The 19,594-nt window shown below is 46.1% G+C and overlaps 1 protein-coding gene across 1 annotated transcript in view; it reads left to right on the top strand.

Moving 5' to 3' along the window:
• Window positions 1–18,957, top strand: part of LOC105881277 (smad nuclear-interacting protein 1-like) — a 106,513-nt gene extending 87,556 nt beyond the window's left edge. The window contains 3 exon segments of the mRNA XM_076000457.1: window positions 17,955–18,528; window positions 18,530–18,656; window positions 18,659–18,957. Of these exon segments, the coding sequence (XP_075856572.1) occupies window positions 17,955–18,528; window positions 18,530–18,656; window positions 18,659–18,957 (1,000 nt within the window).
• The last annotated feature ends 637 nt before the right edge of the window (window positions 18,958–19,594 follow it).

The following is a 19,594-nucleotide window of genomic DNA, read 5'->3' as shown; positions in this document are numbered from 1 at the left end:
GGAAATTCTTAACAATTTCACCTTTGAACCTGTGTTTTGTAAGTGAAATCCAATGGGACAGTGGAGTGTGTGTGTGTGTGAGCAGAAGAGATACACGAAATAAGAAGAAAACTTCATATTTTCATACCTTTACCAGCTCTTTTTCCCTCCTTTTTCAACAAGCAGCCCACATTTTCATGTTGCAAAATTATGTAGGTGATCCTGGATGTGTCCGTGTTCTCTCTGGAGGGCAACGAAAACTTTCCAAGGTGGAGAAAACCCCCTCTGTCTTATGGTCCTGTTCTTTCAACTTGAAAGAGGCATGGTCATCACTTTGGGGCTAACAACAATAGCAACAGCAAAGTTTAGATTCAATTACATGCAAAATTGAAGAACGTAATTGAGGTGATGAGTTACTTTGAAGGAAAAAAATAATAGAGAAACTTTTTTTCTAAAAATATTACTGGAAAAGATAATAAGAGCAGCTGGGAAACTATTTTTGTTGCTTGGAAATGTTTCAGAAAGTTATTTATTGAAATCATATGACAATATCTGCTGCATGGGCACCATGTATTTTTAGGGAATTGTTGTTTAATCCATCCATTCCCTGGGGAAGAGTAGGGATTGGTGGACATGACCAAGGTTTTGCAAACACTGAAGAGAATTTGGCCATTCAGCAATTATGCGAATTAATAAAAGGCAAAGGGCATCATTGATTCCACAGCTTTCTAATTTTGAGAAAACTCCATGGACTCGCAGATTAAATTAAAATAGAGAAAATTTAAATGAATTGCTAATAAATGAAAGTTAGATGGATCATTCACATATTAAGTTTTCATGATATCCAAATTTGATAACTTTCAAGAAATCCAATAGTTTAACTTCATATTCCCAACCGAGGAGGATTTTGCTAATTGGCCAATCCTTTTCTATTTCTCTATCTCCGCTATTCTTTAAAAGATAATACAAGACCTATGTGGGAAATAAAATCAAACACTTACAGGAGCCAGAACACATAACCTAAATGTGTGAATCAGGCTGAATACAAGATAATAGAAGAGATGAGACCGTGGGAACCGCCTGTGTGCCTTCTAAAACTTTTCGTTAGGTGAGAGTCTGTGTTAGTGGTGGTGGCCTAAAAAGCAGAAACCAAGACAAGATTAAATGTGCAAGTAATTTACGAAGACAAATGCCCGTGAGAGTCTCAGTCCAGGCTGCTATAAGGAAATACCGTAGATGGGGTGACTTATGCACAACGGGGCTTTATTTCTCACAGTGCCAGAGGCTGCAAGTCTGCGATTGGGGTGCCAGGATGCTGGGTTCTGCTGAGGGCTGTCTTCTGGGCTGCAGACGGCCGACTTCTCATTCCATCTTCACGTGCAAGACAAGGGAACTCTCTGTAGTGTCTTTATAAGGGCGCTAACCCCATTCACGAGGGCTCCACCCTCAAAACCTAATCACCTCCTGAATGTCCCACTTCCTGAGACCATCGCATCAGGGATTAGGGTTCCAACATACGGCCTCTGTGGGGCACACGGACATTCAGTCCACAGCAGAGAGGACGTGGAGAAGAAACCAGAGGAGGCTGCAAGAGCTGTTAGACCTTGGTGCAGGTCTGACCTGCGTGAAGGAGAGAGGGAAGGGAGGAAGTTGGGGTGGATGCCTCCTTGATTGAAGCGCAGTTTTCCAGAAAGTTCTGCAAGACCAGTGGGGAGGCCTCGAGCCGCAGCCAGAGGTGTTCCGCCTCTCCCGGAAACAGGCCTGCCTCAATAATCCCCCATGCTCAGTCATGGAAGGCGTGGTCAGCAATGGGCTTCTACGCACGGCAGCTGGGGCTGTAGGTTGGCTGCGCCCCCATTTGGAGATCTGAGGCCGTTCTCAAGGCCCGGCTGCCACGGTTCCCAAGGGAATAAACAGCAGGCCAGGGACCGGACACTCTACCTGGGCCCTCGCTGGAGCTGCATCCTTCATTCTGTCACCAGCTCTCCCAGATGAACCACTGTCATCTCTCCACACCTGCACGTCACCACCTACAAAATGAGAATTTAGTCACTCTCCTCCCCATTCAGAGACATGGAAAGGACTCACTAGCTGAGAAACAGACCTTGCACTGCCAGGAGCCGACACGTCTTCCAACAGGCTGTCCTTCTAGACCTGTTGGAAGTCAGTCACCAGAGTTGCCTTCTGGCCAGAATATTTGAACCAGGTGTTCAGGATGTTCTGTTTCCCTGCAGAGGTCACGGTGCCCTTGGCAGAATGTGGCTCCGTGGTTGAATAAGTTATTCGGGAACAAACAGCAATTTTATTTTAAACTAATACATTTTTAGGCCAGTTCTTGGAAAATAAAGGAACCTCCCATACTCTCCTCTTTAGGCAGAAAAGTGTTCTCCTTAGGAAACTTCCAGTGATCCCTATCTTCCTTCCACCGAGACAAGAAATAGCATCAGCGTTGTGTTTAAAAAGTTGGGAAGCCAAAAAGCCCGAGCACGGCCCAGCCCAGGCCCTGCACAGCGGGGCTGAGCACACATCGCCGCTCCCCACGGCAGTCTCGAGTTACCGAGATCGTTCTGCGGAAGCCAGGCAGAAAACAAAGGGACATGCCCGTGTAAATAGGGAGCCAGCGACGAGGACAACAATAAAAGGGCAGCCTTTTAAAAGCACGCGTGAAATATGAGACATGCAGGAGGATTAGCAGCTAAGCCTTTACCAGGGAACCAGAAGAAAACAGACGACTGCCAGGAAGCCCAAGAGTCCCCGGACCCAACGTGCCCCTGCACAAACACCTGCCCGAGTGTCTGCTTTCAGGAAATGGCAGCCCCGTCTGTTCCTCGGTACCCACCAGACACCTTTCCATGTCGGACGGCTTCTCTCCGTGCAGACGTCTCTTCGTGCAGTCTTCTAGGTGTCATTTTTCTCTTGAATGCATCTACTTCTCCTAACCCTAACCTCCTCCCTGCTCCCCTCCCCCCTGGCCCAAACAAGGTCTCCTCTCGCCCCCTGTGCAGCGATAGCCACCCAACTAGTCTCCTGACCAACCCTTGCTCTTCACGCCCACCCTTCTCTGAAGAGTCCCCAGTGGGCATCGTAAAACACACAGGGGACCATGTTGTTCCACTGTAGTCTAAACCTCCCCAATGCCTTCCAGTTCATCTTTCATTACAAAGACCTTCATCCTCCACGTGCCCTGGGGGATCCCGCACATTTGCACCCCCTCCCTCTCTAACACACCCGCCACATCCCCTCAGCCTGCCTTCTTTGTGTTCTTCAAATCCTGTGCACGATCTTGCCTCAGAGCCTTTGCAAATACTGTTCCCTCTGCCTGTCTGTCCTCCCTCTCTTTGCAGATGACCTCCTGCCTTTCGGAAGTTCAGAAGCCATTTCCTCAGGAAAGCCTGTGCTAAATGCCCTCCCAACCCCATCCTGGGATGACTTGGTCCTTTCATACACGTTTTTGCAGCGTGGTTGACATGTTAGTGTATTTGTGGGTGATTTGACTAATCTCCGTCTTTGTATCTAGAATTAAGGGAGGAACTATGTTTGTTTTCTCAAGTATTTGCCCTGTGGCTAGCCCAGCACCTGACACATAAATGAAAATAATTATATGGATGGATAGATGATGGATCTATCAATCAATTTGGTGGCTAAATATAGGAATATTATAAATCCATACGCCAAATACATCATTCCAGGGGCAGAAACCAATTTCAAAAGGAGATAGGTGCTAACGAGTGAGCATACCCCACTGTCAATGTTTTGAGTATTTCGAATAGCAACTGTATTCACGTGGCTCTAATCTGAAAGATGTCGGCTGAGAGATTACTGCCATTCCATGTCCTTCTACTCCTTTCTTCACCACCCTTGGAAGTAACTAGTTCAATAAGTATCTCATATCCTTTGTGTTTCCTTCCACAGATATAAGCAAATACTAACATATGTTCTTATTTTTTCACTTTGTTACCCAAAAGAGAGCACACGACACACAGTGTTAGACACATTGGGTTCTGTTGCTGTTTTTGTTTAACTTGACAACATACCCCAGAGGCCTTCTCTGAATCATTCACTGGGAGCTTCCTTACTCTTTTTGTACAGCTACATGGTATTCCATTGTATGGATGCTCCACAGTTCGTCTAACCCTTCCCTCCTGCTGTGTCCAGTCTTTTGCTATTTTAAACAGGGTTGCAATGAATAGCATTGTGCGTGTGCTATTTTGTACGTGTCCAGTTCTGAAAGTAAGGTCAATTCCTACAGAAGTGGGGTACCTGGATCAAAGTGCAAATGCACTGGTAATTTTGAGAAACTGCCATCCACAGGTATTTGAAAGTCAAATCCCATAGAATTATGAAAAAAAGGTAAATTACAGGATGGTGGAGTAAGACTGAGAGGCAGAAATGCCTGGGTTAGAACTGATTAGTTCCATGATGTATCAGCCATGTCCACATGAGTCCAGATAAACTCTCTGAGCCTCAGTTTCTCATCAATAATGAGAATAATATTCCCCTCCAGAGTGGCTCTGAGGATGAAATGTAATCATACCCAGGAAGTATTTCCCTTCCTTGCTGGAATGATCTCACTCATTCCGCAGCTTCAAACAACCCCCGTCACATGCGGACTCCCAAGTCCCCATCTTCAGCTGAAACTCTCCCAATCTGCCAGTTGCCAGCTAGACACTTCCTCTTGTGTGCCCCACATCTGTAAATGGCAAAATATCCAAAACAAAACTCATGACCTCCTCAAAGCTGTCACCTAAAACTGTGTTCTTTTCCTGTGTTCCCCAATCACCCAAGGACCCAGAGACCTGGGAGTTCTTTTCTACGCCTCCTTCTCCCTCTACCCACATTCCCAGCTCAGCCATTAAATCCTGATAATTTCTTCTCCTAAATCTCCTGGTGTATTGTTTCTCCCTTTATTCTGTTTCCATCCTGTCCTGGTACAGGTGTCCACGGTTTCTCAGCCAGACATTGTGAAAAGGGCCAGATGAGTCTCACTGACTCTGGTCTCATAGCCTTTCAGGACAGCCTCTCTACCGAGGCCTAAAGTGATCTTTCTAGAACATGAACCAGATGCAAGCCACTGGTTTGCCCTCCTGCTTCTGTGGGCAGGTGTCTAATGAACAGCATGTAAACCGTATAAACCAGAGCCTTCTCCCAGGCTGCACCTCCATCCTTTCTCCTGGCCTCTGGCCACAGCAAACTTCCGCCTTCCTCTGGGGAACTCTCTCTCCCAAGCATCCTTCTCTTGCACAGGGAACTTTCCTGTATGCCTTTCATTCACTTATTCATCCAGCAAATGTTTTAAGTAACTAATATGTGCCATTTATCCTTTACCTTAAAAAGAAGAATGTTCTAGCATGCCCCAGACTACTTAGCCCCTAGAAACTTTGTTCATGTGACATACCCCCGAATTTTCATAGGGTTAATCTCCCACCTTGGGTGTCCTCTAGGACAATGTTTCCCAACCTTGGCACTCTTGGCTTTTGGGGCCAGATAATTCCCTGTAGGGGCGGGGCACTACCCTTTGTACGGCAGGATATGGGCTCTGCCCACTGAGTGCCAGTTGCTCATACTCCCCCAGTTATAACAACCAAAAATGTCTCCAGACATGCCCCAAATACCCCCTGGGGTTCAAAATGCCCCTGGTTGAGGACCCCTGTAATAAAGGTATCTATGACACTTGCCACTCCCTGATTAGCAAGTCCAAATAGCACGGTGTCATTCACAGGTGGACCAGAGCAATGTTCTGCGGAATGTCGGCGTGACCGAGGTCCCCACAGACGTGTAGACAGTGCACGTGTACTGCTGTCCTTGCCATACAAAGACCAACCCCTATGGATCCTCCTACAGATTTCTGAGAAAAAAGCACTTTCCAGACCAGTAGTCACATACAATGTTTGGAAATGTGTACCGATCTTCACCAGTAAATACAGCACAACAGCTTTAAGGGAGCTATTACCTGATAGCATCTGCCATGATTTTTCTTGTTTTTACAAGGACACAGTGGATAAATTGAATGCAGATATTATGGGGTATATGCGTCTTTTATGTTTTTGACGATGGCAATAGTATCTGCAATTCCTCCTGGAACATCATATTATTTCTGATTACTGTCTTGGATAATGGGGAAAGAACAGTCTCAAATATTCTACTTGGCTCTTCCTACCCCAATATCCCTTGCTCCACAAGTCAGGAACCCTATCGGGAGTTCTGCAAACCACTAAATGTATCATATTTTGAGAAATAACCATAAGGTAGTTTTTTGGACCCAATGGACCTAATAGACCCATTATGAAATGGACTTGGGGTAAAACTTCATTTATCACCTGGCTTCCTAAAGCCACTAATTTAACTGCAAGGAGGGGCAATATAGGCATTGTAGAGACCCTGGTTCCAGTGTCAGCTCAGACCTTGTATGTATTAATAGTAGTCCTCAAAAACAATGGATGTTCGCCATTCTCTAGTACTAGTTCCTTGAGGAAACGGCTGCAAATTCCTTAAAGAGAAGGATTAGAAGAATAAATGTTCATGTATACTTGTGGGAAATAGAGCTCTTCTTCAGGGAGACCTCAGCCTGCCCTTCAGTCTATGAATTCTAGACCTATAAACTGGCTTACATTTGAAAACTGAGTAAGAGGCCACAATTTCCCATTGCGGTGACTGATGCTAACTTTCTGTTCTCCAGCTTTCTTTTTTATTATTATTATTCAACCTTAGTAATGCCCTAGGCAGCTGTCCATCTTTCTCATGGCTAGGAGCATCATGATCTATTAGCCACTGCTACGAATCTCTGAAGGTTAAGGTGCTCACTGCTACTCTGCAGTGCTTTGGACGATAATTATGGCCACTTTGCCTCTGGTGGTTCGGAGAAGGCTTTTTGTAAGTCTGGAATCTTATCATTCTCAACGTAAAGGAGTTCAGTTCCATGGTGGAGTCTATCGCCACCAAACCTGACTTACAAAAGACAGATGCTGAGCTTCTCAAAGATGTCGGTGAGCCCTTTCTTTGTACAACCTTGACACCTTCATAAAGGGTCTTCCGGTCTCTTTCAAGAAACATAGTTAGGTGGTAGGTTCTCAAGATTTGCGCAGTAAATTCATTCTGACATTCACAGCTCCTTCAGCTTTAACCTCTTCCTCAAAATAATGCCAAATATACTCCAGCATGTTCACCTTATCAATTATAGACCTTCATCCTGTCTAAATGTCCAGGAGCCACCCCAACAGACCAGCTTCAGTGGACTGTGACAAGCTAACACCCTCAAAATCCACCCCATGTGGGTTTTGCTGCTACTTGTTTGCCAATTCCCTGTAAGTCCTTTGACACGTACATTGTTTTCTCTTGAATCAGGGATTATACTTACTCACTGACGCTGTGCTCACAGATGACTCTGTTGCTAGCCAGGAAACAATGAGGGATATTGGGGGCAGACCTAGAGATAAAAAAGGGTCAACCTGCAGAGCCCTCCAGGTGTGGTCATAGCATAACCCCCAAGGAAGAGGAAGCTGTTGTCCCTCAAGTTATTGAGAACAGCTTCTGCCAGCCAGGAAGCTTCAGGGAATTGGGGGATACAATATCTCAGTCTTGGCCAAGTGAATGTCATCATCCAGGGTCTTGGGGGCCCACTCTGTCCCCCATCGGGGACTTGACTTTGACATTGAGGAGCTGTGAAGTCTGCACAATTAGCGCCTTTTGCATTTCTGCCACCCTTATAATCAGATCCTGAGTTTTAGGACCTTCTACCCTGTGGCTTTCAGAGATGAGCACTTCCCTTAAAGCAGGGGTCCTCAAACTATGGCCTGCAGGCCATGTGGGCCCGCCAAGGACATTTATCCGGCCCACTGGGTGTTTTTGCCGCCGCTGCCTGTCCTGCTTAGCAGCCGACTCATCCCGGGCCCACAGTGCGCGTGGGTGGAATGTGCGCCGCACTCTCCAATGGCCCTCCAATGATCTGAGGGACAGTGAACTGGCCCCCTGATTAAAAAGTTTGAGGACCCCTGCAAAGCTACTGCAGAAATACTCAAGATGGCAATTAGCTGGGCTGCACCTACGACAATAGCCTGTTTTCTTTCTGCAATGTTCCCAGTGCTTTCAAAAGTCGTCAACTCACATCTCAGTCTTTATGGTTATTATTGCCCCAAAATGGAGCAAGTGTCCCAGTGTCTGGATTAACTGATTAACTGCAGATAAAAGTTTTCATGATTGTGATGTGTCGCCAACCGCGTACCACTACCAAAGCCCATCAGGGGGCTTGCTTTCTAGGGCCAATACTGGTTCTGAGCCTCTTAGCCCAGGATCCCTACACAGCAGAGCCTACGGTGTATGTTCGTGTGCACACATTTCGCTGCAAAGTGCGATCCCAGGAAAGCAGGAATGGAGGGAGAGAGCAGTGTGGCAGAGGAAAGGGAGACCAAATACCAGGGTTACTGCACTGGCCACGGCTTTATAGCAGCCTGGTTGGTTGCTTGTTCTCGCATGTCTTCAGGAAGGTCGTACGGACCATTGCATCTCAGAACAGTATAGAGGGCAGGGGAGCAGGCGGGGAAAGGGAGAGAATTGATCGACAAGCCCATTCCTATCCACCACCTCCTTCTATGCAAAGTGATCCACATGGGGTTCTAGCTGCTCCACACTTTCAAAATGCATCCACCAGCCTCTTCAAGGTGCAGTGTTTTCTGTCCAGTCGGTACTGCATGGAGGGCACTTGACCTGGCACAGTGGCAGCAGCAGTAAGCTGACTTTGTGACTGCAGGAACCCCAGTCATTGCTGGGCCTCTCCAGCCAGTAAGCAACAGGGCTGGGCAGCTCTGCAGTGGGACATAATCTGAGTCTGGGACAAGCCCTAAACTCAGGCCTCCCATTTGGATTTAACACATTAACTACCATGTGAGTTATATTTAACTCACACTAGTTTTGAGCCTGGGGCCTCGTGAAAGCATATGTAACTCGCACTTCTCTGTACCTTGGGAGCCACATGAACTATTTTTCAAGTTGCATATAACTCACACACAGAAAAAAATAAAAAAAATAGCAAATTTTTCATTAAATTAGAAAGTATCATTTTGTTTTCAAAGTTTTTATTTTATTTTTTGTAATAAAACGCTATGGCCCCAAGGAAAATAATTTTTTTTCTAATGCAGCAGTCATTGTGTTGAATATGATCATTTCAACATAGACACAAGATACAAGGACTTGCAAAATCATATGAAATCCTTTCTTATCCTCAAATGCATGTCCTTTGATTTTTTAAAAAAGAAAGCTAGCTACATAACAGCTAAGATATTGACATTTCCTTAATACATTAATTGAACCTTAGAAATAAACCACAGATTTTTCAGGGAATTATGCCTGTTCAACCAATAAAGTTAATGTAGAAAAAAAGAATCGTTTCAAATGGTGACTTCTATCCCATTGGGCACATTCTTACAGTTCCCAGTTCCTATTCTGTCCTGTGGATTTTTGCTTTAATTAGCCAGAAAAATTGCATAAATTCTGCAGCTCTATTTTTACTTTAATTATAACCAAAGCTCCTTTTCAGTATCTCATAGCTTTTTAGTTCTCTCTTCAGCTTCTAGACATCTCTGACTGTAAGGAAACTCAAGTGTGTGTTAGGGGCAGGATTTTATATGTCTGAAACTATAATTTGGTAAAATACAAAATAAAGGGAGAAAGAAAATGATAAGGGAGTCTCATTTGCACTTACCATGAGCCAAATTGAATTTGAGGGATTTGGGATATTGTAATTATAAAATGTACTGTATCTGACTTCATTACAGATTCTGTTCTTAAAGTTGTATAAAAATTGACAACATCATATTGCATCTAAATTAGGAAAATTGTCTTTAAAGAAATTGCATTGAATCCTTTTCATGCTGAGTTTCATTTCGCGCTATGAATAATCACATTATTTTATTGTTGTATATACTCAAATATACGAAAAAATGTTTCAGGAGGGTATCCCTGTATTTCACATATTTGAATTTAGTATTTAGTATCCAAAGTGTGCTTTGCTTTTTTTTATTTTTATTTTTATTTTTTATTTATTTTTTGGGAGGGACAGATTCTGGCTCTGTTGCCCAGGCTAAAGTGCCGTGGCATCAGCCCAGCTCACAGCAACCTCAAACTCCGGAGCTTAAGCAATCTTTCTGCCTCAGCCTCCTGAGTAGCTGGGTAGCTGGGAATACAGACATGTGCCACCATGCCTAGCTAATTATATATATATATATATATATATGTATGTATATATATATATATATATATTTTTTTTTTAGTTGTCCAGCTAATTTCTTTCTATTTTTAGTAGAGACAAGGTCTTGCTCTTGCTCCGGCTAGTGCTTTTTTAAATGAATAATACAATGAAATCTAGTCCAAAAGTATAGACCAAAAACAGAAACAATAAACGTGTTCACTGGCATAAGAGTAAATTCGTCATGCCTATGTAGTTCCTCCTGTCACAAAGTACCCAACACAACCTGGCTTTGCACTCGGTAAACCAACATTCATTTGGGATTTGAATGCCAAGACAGGGCAAAGGTCAGGCAGTTATCTTTCACTTTCATCTTCCATTATAATGAGATTTGACACATAACCAGCCATCTTTGGAGTGCATGACTTGAACGTGTCCATTTAACTCCCTGCATTGCCAAAGACCTACAAAGGGACAAGATTGACAGGTCTCAAATAGACAAAGCCCACACAATGTTAATCTATAACATGACTATGGGGTGGGGGAGCTTTTCAATAAAAGTATCCTCTATTCCAACATGAATCTTTCAGACCAGACTAAAAAGGGACTAATTTCTTAGACACCCAAGCAAACAATTGGTCAGCACTTGGTGACATCACAGAGTACACTGCCAGGTGCACGAAAGGGTCCCTCATAAACATACTTTGCTTTAGGATATTAACTATTTTCCAATTTATTCATTTTTCTGCAGTAAAATGGGAAAGAAAATTGCCCACATAGGACTCTCACAGATAAGAGCCACATAGGAAAGAAAAGTTAGGGATATAACTTAATTTTTTAATTTTTTAACTTCTTAAATCTTAGCTTGATTATTTTTTAATGTTACCAAATAACAGTCAATTGCAAAAACATAATGTGTTCAATAATCCATTCTTTCCCCAATGATGTAAATGCCTCCTTTATCACAAAACCAACTTCCCATGTACATTTCACATACAGTTGGAGACTTTAAGAGCAAAGACTAAGGTTCCCCAAAGAAGAGGCTGCTCTCTCAGGACTGCGGCATGGAAACCTGCCTGAGCGCCCGGCCTGCCCGGCCTGCCCGGCCTGCCAAGTGGAATTCAGAACCAAGATTGCAACATCAACTCTTTGGCCATGGAGCAGCACAGCCACAAGCAATGTCTTCACTTCCAGCCCCACTGCACCTGCACGGGGGCAGGACAGGCTCCTTACACTGCTGCCCCTGCAGGCAGAGAGACCCGAGTTCAAGTCCTGCCTAGTCTTGTATTCTTTTTATGAACTTGGGTAAGTTCCCTAAGTTCTCTGTGAAACTTAGTTTCTTCGTCTGCTAAATGAGTATCATAATACTTCGTTGAGGGCCTTATGGAGATTATAGGAAATATCAAATGTAACGTTACTAGCCCAGAGCCGGGCACAGAGTAGGAATTTCCCAAAAGCCTCTTTTCCTTTTTGACTGGCCCTTTCTTATGAGAAAGAAACTTACTCTTCTCAGATCTCAATGATTTAATTCCACATCTATTTATCCAGGACTTTGGCGGGGAAAATCCCATGTTTAAGAGTGGAGGATATAAAAGATGGAACAATCTAGCTGGAGAGGTGAGGTGTATTCGTGGGGAAAAGTTAACAGGCCTATTAAATTTGTAAATGCCCAAGTGTTTAACATAGGCCACAGGTGCTAGCAGGCACAGTGGCTCACACCTGTAATCCTAGCACTCTGGGAGGCTGAGGCAGGAGGGTCACTTGAGCTCAGCAGTTCAAGATCAGCCTGAACAAGAGCAAAGTCCCCATCTCTACCAGAAATAGAAAAAATCAGCCAGGCACAGTGGTGCGCACCTATAGTCCCAGCTAATCGGGAGGTTGAGGCAGGAGGATCGCTTGAGCCCAAGAATTTGAGGTTGCTGTGAGCTATGATGACACCACTGCACTCTAGCCTGGGCAACAGAGTGAGACTCTGTCTTAAAAAAAAGATAACAAAATAAACCATAAGTGCTGAAGAAATTCAAAGAACAGAGAGACAAACCTGGGCTCCTGGGATTTAACCTAAAAATTCAACCCAGGGAGGTGGGAAGATAGAAAATGTTCTCTTCGCCTTCCTTCCCAAAAGCCAAGTCTCCCATTGCTAAGTCAATCACCCTTTCTAGTCCGAGATGATCATCAGATTGACAGTAAAGGAGATAGAGAGAGATTTTCTGACAGGCTCGGTCCACTCGAAGCAGATATGTCCACAGGTTCTATCTATTGCTTCAGGAAAGTATAACAGACACTTTCGAATGGATTTGCCCACCCGACACATGATTTTGGAGGGCCTGCCCAGGGGCAGTTACTATAATACAAAGGCTGTACTTGACCCTGAAGGCTGGGGCTATGCCTGGCACAATTTTGCTCAGCCAGATCTAAACACCAGCACCAGGCACACAAAGTGCATTTCCAGAATACCATAAGAATTTCCCCTGGCTCTGTAAACACCCCACACAAATGCCCTCAGACTCCTACCTGCGGCAGGGGTAGCTCCTTATGGAAAATACACCTTCAGCTTGTTGACCTGCTCAGGTGCCTGTGACCAGCACATGCAGATTTTTCCAAAATCTAACAAAGTTCCAGCCACCATTCCCAAAGAAGAACATGGATCTTAGTGTGGTTCTATCACATTAAATATGCAGAAATAGGTAAAGTGAATAATATATCCACTTACTGAAGATTCTAATATAAAATGCCACAGACAGAGGCCTGGATAATAACAAAACAAGTCCATAGTAACTAAGTCAAAATTTGTGTTTCTGCTTCTTTCCAACTCCTCAAGTGCTTAAAACTTTGAGAGGATAGGAAATTGATTGTTCTTCAGGCTTTAGGGTAAGCAGGAGCTAAGAGCTGCTGGAAAAAAAAACAAACAAACAAAAAACAAGCTCTTAAGATGGATTAATTAATAAAGATACAGTGTCGTGGACAAAGGAGGCAACAGCTCCATATATGACCAACACATGGACCCCATAAGTTCAGAACTGGAAGGTGGCCGTGTGGTGATGAATTCCTTAGCAACAGAAAGCAGCAAGGACAGTCAGACAGGAGACACCAGACAGAACAAACAGTGGTGTCATCGCTAAATGTTGCGGGAACCACAGTGTGAGGGAAGCTAGGGTTTACTGTATGGTTCCAAAGGGCAGCGCTAAGACCCACAGGTAAAAGTTACAGGGAGGAGATTTTCAGCTACAGGTGAGGAGACTCCTCAAATAATGAAAGCCATTCAAAAACTGGAACAGTCTCAGGAGGTGATGAGCTTCCTGCCACTGCTGTATTCCTACACAGGCTGCCTTCTCCTTTCTTGGCTGCATGGAAATTTAGGGGAACGTGAGATTCTTCAGGATTGAAGGTCAGGTTTTGTAGAAAGTTCCCCACATGGACAGAGAGGTTAGGCTGGGTGTCCTCGAATGACTGCACGTAGCTAACCGAGAGTTCTTGCTTCCTCTGATAATATTTTCTCCTATTACAAAGGCTAAGCATTTCCCGGGTCAGATTTTCAATGGGCACCCTAATCCCATCATCGACGTTTCTAGTCCTTTTCCCAACTGGCAGGTCCCATGCACAATGGCATTTGTACAGTTCTCCTGCACCCGGAAGTCACATCCACACTCCTGCTTAAAGTCGTCCACCATAAACCTCATCATTTATAATGCAAAAAGGGAATCATTGATTCAGTTCTGATTAGTCATCATGATGCCTCTCTCTTATATGTACGTAATCACTGCGGTTTCTCTGGGAACGGAAAGCTTGCCTTTCTATGGGAGACTCTGAACAGCTCTCTAAACACATACCAGCTGGGCAAACAGTGCAGGGAATTTCGGCACAATGTGATAAGAGCAGCCACGCCCGCAACCCCGGCCAAGGAGCGTCTCAGGGCGGCTGCCAAATCGCAAAGAGCTGTGGAGCGGCTCCTTTTCATCTAACCAGAGGATGCTCCCATTTTTTTTAAGAGAATGTCTCATCCAGTTTTGCAGCTAGTCGAAAAGCCTGAAAATGATAAATGTGCTATAGAAGCAGACTGTTTCCCTTCCAGTCCGGGAAGACTAGACAGAGCCCTAGCAACACCCAAACAGGCAGGAAATAATAAAACAGTGGCCCGGCGACGGAGGTAATGAAATGCTTCCCTTCCATCCTATTTCTGCAGGAGGCTTTCTCATCCTACCGGCATCTTCATGCTGTGCTAGTCTTTGTACAGGGATGAAGCCTGCGCTGTCTCCCTCGGCCCCTTGCCCAGAAGGAAGCCAAGGTACTCTGCCTCTCTCTCTCAGGGACAATTGTCAGCAACTGTTGGCAAGCTGTGCCCACGCCACATCTGTCCGAGGCAGAATGAAGTGGAATGAAAATAATGAATGGATGAAAGAATGAATGAATGATTCCTGTAAGATTGCAGACTGTTGTATAACCAGATGAAAACCATCCATTAAGGAATGTTCTAGCATGTGCATGAGTATAGAGGAACAAGGGCCTTTGCTGAGTAGAGAGGTTCCCTGGGGCTGGAGCAGGGACAAGTATTTCCAGCTCAACACACCAGGGAGCACAGAAGTAAAGAGGCAGAGGGAATAAGGTCTTCGATGCTAAGGCCACCTGACTTCTGACCCTGGGGACAGTCAGCCTCCAGGGTAGGCCACGTGAACTCAGAACCCACCTCTTAAGGGTGGGACCGACTGGCTCCTTGCTCTGGTGGAGGCGTGAAGCCACATCTTCAATTTGCATTTTCCCATCAAGTGGACTCAAGCTCTTTTGGATCCTCCGATATCCTGGTTGCCTTGATTGAATAGTGTCTTTACCTGCTGAATTCCAAGTTGCCAGCTACAAACACACTTTTACTCGGTTGCATTCTGTCTTCGTATAACCTAGGACATGCTCAGAGTAAGCTAAGCCACATTCTGGAAGGGGGCACTGCTGACCTTGTTTTGCCCACATTAGTAAAGTTGGGGTTGGATGGGCATTCAAGAAAGAAAGAGAGAGAGAGAGAGAGAGAGAGAGAGAGGGAGGGAGGGAGGGAGGGAGGAAGGAAGGAAGGAAGGAAGGAAGGAAGGAAGGAAGGAAGGAAGGAAGGAAGGAAGGAAGGAAGGAAGGAAGGAAGGAAGCCGGACGTGGTGGCTCATGCCTGTAATCCTAGCACTCTGGGAGACTGAGGTGGGAGGATCACTCAAGGTGGGGAGTTCAAGACCAGCCTGAGCAACAGTGAGACCTCATCTCTACTAAAAATAGAAAGAAATTAGTTGGACAACTAAAAACATATATAAAAAAATAATTAGCCAGGCATGGTGGCACATGCCTGTAGTCCCAGCTACTCAGGAGGCTGAGGCAGAAGGATTGCTTGAGCCCATGAGTCTGAGGTTGCTGTGAGCTAGGCTGATGCCCTGGTACTCTAGCCTGGGCAACAGAGCAAGACTCTGTCTCAAAAAAAAAAAAAGAAAGAAAGAAAGAAAGAAAGAAAGAAAGAAAGAAAGAAAGAAAGAAAGAAAGAAAGAAAGAAAGAAAGAAAGAAAGAAAGAAAGAAAGAAAGAAGGGGGAAGGAAATAAAGAAGGAGGAAGGGAAGGAAGGAAAGAAAGAAAAGTTGGGCTACCTGGTCCAAGTGTCAACCAATGTTGAACCTTGCCCAGAGGCCTTGAAATACAGGCTGGGGTGAAAACAACAGATCTATTAAAGCCCATGAGGAATTGAAAACTATGCTCTGTGTGTATTTGCTCTCCTAGGAGCTGATGTGGGCACTGCTACATCCACACCTAAGAATTATATGTAGCAAGCTCCCGATATCAGCGAGGGAGGGAGCCCAGCACATGGGCAGAGCTGCCAGGAGCTGGCGGAGGAAAGCTACAAGGAAAGCAGTCAGGCTGGGTGCAGGGCTCCGAAGAGGAGGAGAGGGAGGCAGCTGGAGGTCTTGTTCTTGGCGCAGAGAAGCACACGCAAGCTGAGCGGTGTCTGCCTTGGCGCGCAGGTGGTGACTGTCCTGTGGACACAGACGTTGCGGGCAGCCTCAGGACCCGGCTGGCATTGCAGAAGCCAGTGGGCAGCTCTCACAAAGCCCCCCGCCCCAGCTTCCCTTCATGCTCCCCCCTCCTGAGCTTCTCGCCCAGGAGTTTGACAAACTGCGGGCCACATTCGCTCAGCCCTGCCACCCTCACTGGCCCCAGCCCGAGAAACGACTTCAGAACGCAGCCCCCATTGTGGTCTGCCTCTCTCTGCAGGGGCTCTGCCCACCCTCTTCCGTGTCCTGCCCTCGTTTCTGCACAGGCCACACTGGGATGCCACTTTCCTTTTCTCGGGGACCTTGCCTTTCGTCTCTCCTTTTGAACTTCTCTAAGTCCCCTTTATGCGTGTTCCTCACGGGGGTTTTGCAGGGGTCTGCCCCCCGTGCCCACGGCACTCTTCGCCAAAGACCTGCGCCAGGCCCAGAGAGCTCTCTGCGCCTCCGTCCTCCACGCTCTTGGTAGCAGTCTGTGCCCTGCAAGCGCCGGGAGAGGACTCGCTGGGAAGAGCCGTTCTCTCAATTGGGTTCCAATTGAGAAACAGTTCCCGTCACGTGGAAGCATGAGCTCCGTGAGAGGTTTAGGAAGAAGACAGTAGCTGGCGAAGAGATGCGACGTAGGAGGGAGGATTCCTCGGTGGTTGCCCAACTTTGAAGTTGGCTGGCCGGGTGGATGGCAAGTGAAGGGAGGGTGTGGGTGGATATCCACCTGCAACCTCCCCCGAGCACTCCCAAATATCCGGAATGCCATCTTCTCCATGCTTCATCATATATATACGCAGTGCTGTGCTGGTAAATGTTTGACAACAACCCACCTCTCCAAAAAAATTAAATGCATGCATGCATGTCTGTGTGTGTGTGTGTGTGTGTGTGTGCATTCCTTTTTTTTTTTTTTTTTTTTTTTTTTTGAGACAGAGTCTCATTCTGTTGTCTGGGCTAGAGTGCCATGGCATCAGCCTAGCTCACAGCAACCTCAGACTCCTGGGCTCAAGCAATCCTTCTGCCTCAGCCTCCCGAGTAGCTGAGACTACAGGCATGCACCACCATGCCCGGCTAATTTTTTCTACATATTTTTAGTGAGCCAATTAATTTCTTTCTATTTTGAGTAGAGTCGGGGTCTCGCTCTTGCTCAGGCTGGTTTCGAACTCCTGACCTTGAGCGATCTGCCTGCTTCAGCCTCCCAGAGTGCTAGGATTACAGGCGTGAGCCACCACACCCAGCCTGTGCATTCCTTTTTTAAACTTATTTTAATTTCAGTTTTCCCCAGCTTTATTAAAGTATAATTGACAAAGAAAAATTGTTTATGTTTGCAGTGAATAATGCCATGGGAGATATATATAGAGAGAGAGAAAGAGAGAGAGAGTGAAATGACTAAATCAAGCTAATTAACATATCTATCACCTCATACACTTATCTTGTTCTTGTGTTAGGAACACTCAGGATCTACCCTCTCAGCACTTTTCAAGCACACAGGCCTGTTACGGTTTGAATGCTCGTATCGCCCTAAAATGTGTCTATGCTGACACCTAACCCCCAGCACAATAGGATGAAGAGGTGGGACCTTTAGGGGCTGATTAGCTTATGAGGGTGGAGCCCTCATAAATGGGATCAGTGCCCTTATATAAATAAAGCCTGAGGGATTTTTCCTTCGCAAGAGGAGCTCAACCAACCTCTTGTCTCTTGCTCAGATACATCACAGGATGGAGGCAGTTAAGAGGGACAGAGGAGCTCACGAAGACACCGGGATGAGGATGTGGTGCCTCTGGCCTATCACCACTGGACAGCGAGCCGGGCCACCTGGGCCACCGTGGAAACCGAGCCCGAGGAGTGAGCCGGTCCCCAACCAAAAAGTCAGGGAGAAGCAGCAAATCTGCTGGGAGTAGGAGAAGCCGAAGTCCTCCCCACCCAACAGTCAAAGGGAAGCAGGGATGTGAGCATCATCCCCGGAGGGGACGTGAGCATCGGCAGTGCCGGTCACCACCATCAGAGCAGGAACGCAGGAGAGCTGGGGACAGGGACCGAGACAGACGCCACCGGAGAGAAAGGAGACAGTCTACCGAGAGGCCTGGCAGTAGGCAGGCTCGGGGACAAGATGGAGACATTCAGCAGCTGCAGGCCCAAGAAGAAGAGCGGGAGCTTTATCACGCCAGGTGCGGGGAGCATGGCCAGAAGGACGAAGGGAGTGGCAGCGGTGATGAGTCTCAGGAGTTGGTTCCTCGGCCTGGTGGCAGCAACAAAGAAAGACAGGTGCCCCCTACAGAAAAACCAAGCTCTGAACTTTCTGGGGCACTTCTCGAGGACCCCAACACCTTCCGAGGTGTAGTCCTTAAATACAGTGAGCCCCCAGAAGCACGTATCCCCAAAACAACGGTGGCGTCTCTACCCGTTTAAAAATGATGAGGTGCTTCCAATAATGTACCTACATCGACAAAGTGCCTACCCCCTGGGTGGGCACCGCCGCCTTGCAGACATTCCACTCGATCACCCGTCTGCTCCAAGCAGCACGCGGTCTTTCAGTACCGGCTTGAGGAATGTGCTCGCACCGACGGCGCAGTTGGCCAAAGCGTGAAACCCTACATCATCGACCTTGGCTCAGGCAATGGAACCTTCTTAAACAACAACCGTATCGAGCCACAGAGATACCATGAACTTAAAGAAAAGGACGTACTCAAGTTCGGGTTCAGTAGCAGAGAATACGTCTTGCTCCGTGAGTCGTCAGACACTTCTGAAATGGACAGGAAAGAAGATGAGGATGACGAAGAGGAGGAGGAAGTGTCTGACCCCTAGCAAACTAAGAACCTGGATTATGGAGACACCTTTTCCTTCTGGGAAGGCTTCGACTCAGAGAGCACTGTGGGGCTCTCTGTAATGCCGCTTAATGCATTAAATCTTTCCTCTGTTGTTGACCAGCTTATGTTACAGTTGATGAACACTGACTTACGTTTTGTTGAACTTCTTTCTGGGGCACATCAGTCTGGGGCTGTTTGTTTTCAGAGCAGTCTCACCAATAACAGCACATCCATGTTTTGACAGAGGTGCTGTGGCTTTAGTTGGTGCTCTCAGAACTGCTGCCTAGGAAACTGTCAGCCAGGGGTCCTCAAACTTTTTAAACAGGGGCCCAGTTCACCGTCCCTCAGACGCTTGGAGGGCCAGACTATAGTTTAAAAAAAAAAACTACAAACAAATTCCTATGCACACTTCACATATCTTATTTTGAAGTAAAAAAAACACATGGGCAAAAACACCCGCATGTGGCCCGCGGGCCGTAGTTTGAGGACGCCTGCGTAAACCAACCTTTGGTTGAGGGGGAATTATGGCTTGTTCTCTTTGCACAGTTAACTTTATTTATATAGTTGTTAAGCTTTGTGGACCAGGTGCTTTTGTTTTGGGGGCAAACCGCTGAGCAGAGAATCTTACTAAGCTT

Source organism: Microcebus murinus, chromosome 1, assembly GCF_040939455.1.
Source record: "Microcebus murinus isolate Inina chromosome 1, M.murinus_Inina_mat1.0, whole genome shotgun sequence".
NCBI classification, from domain to species: Eukaryota; Metazoa; Chordata; class Mammalia; order Primates; family Cheirogaleidae; genus Microcebus; species Microcebus murinus.
The sequence above is the reverse complement of the archived record's forward strand: the minus strand, read 5'-3'. Positions and strand labels throughout refer to the sequence as shown.